At 44.7% G+C, this 7967-nt stretch overlaps 1 protein-coding gene across 1 annotated transcript; it reads left to right on the top strand.

The window, feature by feature from the left end:
* Nucleotides 1-6749: 6749 nt before the first annotated feature.
* LOC115996007 (secreted RxLR effector protein 161-like) lies at nt 6750-7400 on the top strand. Its single transcript, XM_031235150.1, has 2 exons — nt 6750-7146; nt 7261-7400. The coding sequence occupies exons 1-2, from the start codon at nt 6750-6752 to the stop codon at nt 7398-7400; spliced, it is 537 nt and encodes a 178-aa protein (XP_031091010.1).
* The last annotated feature ends 567 nt before the right edge of the window (nt 7401-7967 follow it).

The raw sequence follows: 7967 nt of genomic DNA on the forward strand, positions 1-7967 counted from the left end.
TACACATTCCCTCCAAAACACACAAACTTTCTTCAATGGCGTCTGAATCATCATCTTCTTCATCTTCATCTTCATCCTCCAGTGCATACCAGAGAGAGCTAGACCACATACGCTCTCAGATTAAACAAGTCAAGGCGGGAAGCATCCTTGACAAAGATGGCTTCATCACCCACTCGCCAAATCCAACAATGGCGGAGAGAGTCTTGAAGAAATTTGAGAAGGCAGGACTAATGCGGTACATGACGCATGACTACCGAACCATTCATGACCTCGACTACACAGAATGGTTCGCTCATGCCAAGGTCACGAAGGGCAAGATTGAAAGCCGCTTCAACGAAATAGACATAACAATCTCTGTGGGTGATTTACGAGCAGCATTCGACTTTGCTACGTCGGAGGAGGCAGTCAAGCACCTATCGGACTACAACATGGATAAGCAGGAGTTTTGGGACAAAATCCGATTGGAGACTGCACCACCCAGAGCATCCTCTGCCCTCCGCAGATTTCATTTGAAGGAGAGGTTTGCCCTAGCCGCCGAGCTCATCATAAAATTCATCCTCGGCAAGGTGTCCGGAACAGACGAAGTCAATCTGGACACTCTGAAAATCCTCCACGCCATCTGGAACAACAACAAGTTGGACTGGGCTCACATCATCTTCGACTGCCTCAAACACCAAGTGCAGAGCTCAGTTTCCAACTTCGACCTGACAATCTACAAAAAGGTTGGTTTTGGCTTTGTTGTTCAATTTCTATTGAGACTGAAGGGCTTCGAACTGAGGGAAGGGCGAGAGGTTCATCGGAATACCTATATGGGTAGAACGAAACCTCAAGCTAAGGCAAAAGGTGCTAAGGATGCATCTTCACCCTCAAAGCCTAAGGGAAGGGGCAAAAGGAAAGCCCCAGCTAAGGAGAAGCGCTCTGATGACGAGCTTTTGGACACCCTAGTCAAGAGGGTTGAATTGAAAAGGAAGGCCAAGAGGACCAAGACTGCTGCTGTCACCCAGGTTCGAGAGGTGACACCGTCCGTTATACAAGTACCATTTGAGGACAGGGCACAAGCCCAGGGGGAACCTCAGGCTACACTGGCCACTGAGGTTGAGAGAGTGCCCCCTACCAAGTCCCTGTCAGGAACTTTAAGTGTTGATATACTTGCTGTTGATGGTGCTGAGGATGTTGATGAATCTGTTGGTTTGCCTCAAGAGGAGGCTCGAGAAGTTGAAGGTACTGGGATCAGTGATCCAGTACAGGGTATTGTTGAGGAACCACGACAGGTGGTTCGAGAGGTAGATATTCCAGCAGCTGAAGATCTAGACTGTGTGGTGGCTGCTGATGGTCAGAGCACTGTGGTCAGGAACCCAGTGCAAGCCTTTCTGAATGATGGGTTGACACATGATCTCTCGGTTGTTCGAGAGATAACTGAACAAGCTGTGGAGTGTGCATCAGCAACAGAAATCCTACCTGCTGACCCTGATGAGCTGAATGCTGAAATCACATCTCGATTGAATCAAAGTGTTGAGAATGTATCGAGTTTGGACGACTTCTCCAGAGTACTTCGCTGGATCAACTGGAGAACAGGTCCCTTTGATCAATTGATCTCAAGAGCAGCAGAGATGGAGGCTGAGGAACGATTTGCACTAAACTGGTTAGATCTCACTGAAATCCCAGCCGACGAGCTTCAAAACCGTGCCCATGAGATGCAAGTAATCAGGAGTAATCTTGGTCGATCTGACAAAGGAAAGGGCATAGCTGTTGATGCACAAGAAGATGAAGCCGAGCCTAAAGAAGATCCTGAACTAGATGCTCAATTTCGAGAGGATATCAGGCTTGCCACAGCAATATCCTTGGGACAAAGTGTAGAACACACGAGAGGTCCAGGAGAGACCTCTGGGGTTGCTCGAGATGATGCTGACACTCCTACTCCAACTGCAGCAATCCCCTTGTCCCAAGTGAGTGAATCTGCTCTAGAAGACCAGGTAGCTTCGAGAGGTGAATCCGAGACCTCTGAAGCACATGAGGTGGCACCTAACTCTGTCTTACTACTGCCACCACCTGAGTCCACACCCTCGAATGCAACAGATGAAGCTCAGACAGTTCGAGAGGGTGAAATTTTGTTGCTCCAACTCCCAGGCTTTCCCATCGATATGGTTAATAGGGAAAGGTGGAGTGCACCAGTTGCTCCTGAGATAATAGATATTCCAGATTCACCAGAGCATACTGAAGTGCAAACAAGTGAGCAACAAGAGCAGAATGAGGAGAACCCTGCTGGTTCGAGAGTTGAGGTTCAAGAAGGTGGAAACCGGGAAGCACCTGCCGATGAATCAACTCCTCCAGTAGATGATCACGTTCCCAGCACTGGTTCGAGAGGTAGTGTTGAGGGGGAACCTCAATCAGATGGAAACCGGGAAGCATCTGATGCAGAGACTCCCACCTTGGCCAATCCTACCTTACCAGCAGCTGAAGCTGAGGCTCCAGGTTCGAGAGGTGAAGAGCAAGAAGTGATCCATCCCTCAGGTGGAAACCGGGAAGCACCTGATATGGAGCTACCTTCGAGCTCTGATCCCAGTGTCCCTGCTGAACCTCAGGAAGTCAGTCGAGAGGTGGAATCACGAATGCAAGTCATGGGTGGAAATCTGGAAGCACCCAAGTCCCCTCCGACTAGAGGTACCACTCAATCTTCTTCTCCTTCTTCTTCTGACTTTGATCAACAGGTCGGACGAGCTTTCATTGGCGAAGTGCGTCAATTCATGGCTGATCAATCTCAGAGGATGGCTCAACTTGAGCATGTACTTGCTATTGTTCGAAACGCTGCAGCTCAACTTGAGCATGTACTTGCTATTGTTCGAAACGCTGCAATACCTGTGACTGGCTCCGGTGACTCCCAAGCCAATCACGAAGAACTTCTCGAACAAGCAGTGTGGGCTGCGAATGCAGCACAAAGGGCTGCGGATGAGGCTGCGGTAGCTCGAGCAGAGACTGAAAGGATGCGAACTGAATTCGCCGAGTTACGAGCAGAACTTCAAGCCCACCAACGCTCAAGTGAACTTCGACAGGATGTGATGCAAACCATACTCACTGACCTGTCGCACCAAATGCCTGCCCAAATCCATGTACTCTTCGACGGTTTGTCCTCCTTACTTTCCCTCCGCTATGATGCCAACAAGGGGGAAAAGAAGACTCAGGGAGGGACTTCAACCAGCAAGAAGAGGGCGGCAAGTGAACCAGCTGGACCTCCTCCTCCTCCAAAAGTTNCCAAATCCATGTACTCTTCGACGGTTTGTCCTCCTTACTTTCACTCCGCTATGATGCCAACAAGGGGGAAAAGAAGACTCAGGGAGGGACTTCAACCAGCAAGAAGAGGGCGGCAAGTGAACCAGCTGGACCTCCTCCTCCTCCAAAAGTTCCAAAGTCAACAAGAAAACAAATGGAGGAAGCTGAAAGAGCAGATATGTTAAGGATCCAGCGTTCACTGGAAATAGGAGAAAGAAGAGAAGAAGACAAGGAAATCAGAAGAAAGAAACAAGAACAACAAACAGCCAAAGAGAAGAGAGACAAGCTACTCCTACAGAGCTACAAGGCAGGGACCAAAGAAGACTCAAACGAATATCTTCATGGAATCATAGTAAGTCTTCTTACCAAAACTGACTTAGCTCTTCATAGCGGTCTCACTCTTCCGGAATGCATCGAATGGTGGAGAGATGGGGTGATTGAAGGCAACTTCATAGGTGAAGCCTTTGTCAATTACCTTCACCTGGATATATCAAACGAATATCTAGAGCAGGTGAACTTTGAAGACCTCCACAAGACACGAGCAGCCATAAACGAGAAGAGGAAAGCGAATAAGCAGTAAGCTCTCGATGTCTACATGCATTCGAATTTGATGTTGTTCTTTATCTTCTCTCTTTTCTGCTAAAGCCCTGTAAAACACTCCTGTTATGATAATATATATATCTTTTGTTGGGGTGTTGCGTGAGTTTGGTTATTCTTGCTTTAGTAGATCAGTTGTCAAACTTACCATATGCGCTGAAAATAAAATCAATGCTTTTTCTTTTTCAAATCAGCCATATAAGTAAGTATAAGTGTTGGCATCATCAAAAAGGGGGAAATTGTTAGGAACATCATGTAATAGGTTTTGATGATACCAACTGTTAAGTAAGAATCCCCAAGTCTCGATACATAGGCAAAACAATGTAAGTTCGATAAGTAAACTAAGAGCGAAAATACAACCGGGTAATTTGAGCTCAACTCGGGAAATATTTAAGCTTAAGGTAAACTTGTTTGAACAACTTAGAAGTTTTCGTGTTGTAAGCAAACAGATAGATCAGAAGCAGGCACGAGACAACTCTGGAGGAATAAGGGTCTACGAGACATCAACTAAGTCTCGAGACACAAGCCAAGTTCGAGAGGTAAGGACCTCTCGATATACCTATCGAGTTCGAGACGTAAAGAATATTCGAGAGATAGACCTCTCGATACATGGGATTGAAACATCAAGTGGTCGAGACATCTTTTATGGTCTCGATAAACCGGCACTTCTCCAAGAGGCTGAATGTTAGTCAACATGTGCAGATAAAATACTCTAAGTTTGGAGAAGAAGAATATCATGGAGATAAAATATTGAAGAGGTGCTGAGCGGGAGGTTTCAAAATGGACGGAAGTGGATGACACGTCAGACCTCCACCACAAACGGTCAAGAAGTGCACCAATCCTGAAGTGGTCAGATTCCCCAAACAAGGAATGATGGGAACATAAAAAGAGTAACTTTATCCAAAAGAAGCAAGTGAAGCATGAACTCAAGAAAGTGGAATATGGAATATTCACTACAAAACAAAAGGCTCAAGTTACAAGACCACTACTCCATGAAAAATGCTGAAATTGTGCAAAGACCCATGTTCGGCGTGGGAGACCAATTTCAAACGGAATAGTTTTCCCTCCAACGGAACTATTCTTCTACTCTCATATATAAGGACGTAAAGACACAGAAGAAACGGGGGTTGTGAAAGAGGTCAAGAGGTTAACAAGAGGTGTCTGATAAAAACGTTCCAGTGCAAAGTGCTTAACTTGGAATATCATCCTGATATTCAATACAGCGAGAGAACACATCTTAGTGTTCGAAGAGAGTTACAAAGCTAAACTGTTATACATCCAGAAGGTGACCAAAGCTGCTCTACATCGAAGTTGATTCAACGATAGCTTGTGGTCAGATTGGAGTCTGTTACATTCAACTGTGACAACCAAAAACACCTTGCTTTGGATTAAGCAAGAGAGGTGGAGTAACCTGGCAGCTGTCCGAGTGAAAGAAACCTGAGGCTTGACGCGGGCTTGGTGATCAAAGGTCAAGTGCTCGAGAGGTGGAGTAGCTGGAAGCGGGGAGAAAGACCTTGGAGAGGCGGAGTAACCTGGGAGCTGTCTTGTGAAGATCCTGAGGCTTGACGCGGGCTTGGTGATCAAAGGTCAAGTGCTCGAGAGGTGGAGTAACAAGAAGCGGGGCGAAAAACCTGAGGCTTGAGGCGGGCTTCGTGATCAAAGCTCAAGCGCTCGATATTGTACTAAAAAGGGAAGTTTTTAGTGCAATCCTTCCAGGGAGTTTCTGGAAGAAGAGTGGACGTAGGCGGGTTGGCCGAACCACTTAAAAATCTCTCTTGCATTTACTTACTGTTTTTATCTCTCGCTAACCTCTCGATTGCACTGCATATAAACGCACCTCTCGAACTAACTCAAACTCGTGCTAACTAAAAGGGGATAACATTTCCGCTGCGCATAAAACTTTGTCTTCACCTCGTGAGGTATCGAACCTAAACATCCTAAGTTCAATACACACGAGAGGTCGAAAAGATTTGCAAAATCTTATACAAGTCTATTCACCCCCCCCCCTCTAGACTTGTACCCCATCCCCTTGGGACCAACATATGCGAGAATGCATGATGGCATGTTTTATATCTCAAATCGAACCCAAGACGGTAGACGAAGCATTAAATGACTCGGATTGGGTCATTGCTATGCAAGATGAGTTACATCAATTCGAAAGGAACAATGTATGGGAGTTAGTTCCTTGACCAACTCATCAAAATGTCATTGGGACAAAATGGGTTTTCAGAAACAAGATGAATGAACAAGGAGTCATTGTTAAGAACAAAGCTCGACTTGTTGCCAAGGGATACTGTCAAGAAGAAGGTATTGATTTTGACGAAACCTTTGCACCAGTGGCAAGACTTGAAGCAATCAGAATATTTCTAGACTATGCAGCTTTTAAAGACTTCAAGGTATTTCAAATGGATTTCAAGAGTGCGTTCTTGAATGGACTCTTGGAAGATGAAGTCTATGTGGAGCAACCACATGGTTTTATTTATGAGATAGGAGCGGATACAAGCTAAGAAAGGCATTGTACGGATTGAAACAAGCGCTGAGGGCTTGGTATGATACTTTATCTTGTTTTCTCATCAATTGTGGTTTCACGAAGGGACAAGTAGATAAGACACTGTTCAGAATCAAGGATGGAGATCATATTCTACTAGTCCAAATATATGTGGATGATATCATATTTGGCAGTACTGATCCGAATCTATGTGAGAAGTTCTCTAAACTCATGCAAGGAAAATTTGAGATGAGCATGATGGGAGAACTTAATTACTTTCTCAGTCTACAAGTCAAGCAAGAACAAGAAGGTATATTTATTAATCAAGCCAAATAAACCAAAGACCTCATCAAGAAATTTGGAGTTGATGGGAAGTCCTCGGAACACTTCGTTGAGAATGGATATTGACAACGAAGGAAAGGAAGTTGATCAGACTAAATATCGAGGAATTATTGGCTCTTTGTTATATTTAACGGCCAGTAGACCAGATATATCTTTTGCCGGAGTATGTGCTCGCTTTCAAGCCAATCTCAAGGAAAGTCATCTAAGTGCAGCCAAAAAGATATTAAGATATCTCAAGGGGATGCAAAGTATTGGACTTTGGTACCCAAGGAATGGATCATTCGATCTAGTCGAATATTCAGATGCGGACTTTGCCGGATGTAAAATTGATAGAAAGAGTACTTCTGGGACATGTCAATTCTTAGGGGGAAGGCTTGTCTCATGGTTTAGCAAAAAGCAGAACTCAATTGCCACGAGTACTGCTGAGGGCGAGTACATAGCAGTCCGGAGCTGTTGTGCCCAAATACTCTAGATGATACAACAACTCAAGGATTATGGAGTGTCAGCACGAGAAGTTAGCATTTTGTGTGATAACACAAGTGCTATTGCAATTACTCATAATCCAGTGCTTCACTCGAGGACTAAGCACATTGATATTAACTACCATTTCATTAGAGATCATGTCGAGAAAAAGGATATCAAAGTGGAGTATGTTAATACTGATGACCAGCTTGCTGATATTCTTACGAAACCACTCAACGAGTGAAGATTCTCCATACTTCGGCATGAACTCGGGATGATAGAGATGAGTTAAAGGACGGAGCTTTATGATCTGAAGAGACGTTTCATCATATTTATTGCGTAAAGCAATAAATGAGATCATAAATTTCAGAGGTCACGGATACTCATCGAGATAAGATCAAAGCGTTTTTGGAGTTTTGTGTATTGAATGGTTTTATCAAGCTCAAAGTAACTAATCAGAACTCCTCAAACTCCTCTATAAATAGATCACGTCTAAGGAGGAAGGATGTTTCCCTACCTCCTTCTTTCTTGTGTCATTTTCTATTTTGCAAGTATGGATAAAGGGAAGTGAAAGAAAACATGCTCCGACGACAAGCCGATCAATAAGAGATTTTCCTTCCGCCTGATGAAAAAGGCTGGAGAAGAGAAATTGAACAAGCTGAGAAAATCAAGGGGCCAACCCTCTTGAAGATGACACATCTAACCTTCCGGTAGAAATATAAGATTCGGACGATACTTCGCAACAACCCACTTTCTCAGTTTCGGGTTTTTACTCCTCTGGACTCATACCCCCAACTGATGAGTCGCATGC

Source organism: Ipomoea triloba, chromosome 11 (assembly GCF_003576645.1).
Source record: "Ipomoea triloba cultivar NCNSP0323 chromosome 11, ASM357664v1".
NCBI classification, from domain to species: Eukaryota; Viridiplantae; Streptophyta; class Magnoliopsida; order Solanales; family Convolvulaceae; genus Ipomoea; species Ipomoea triloba.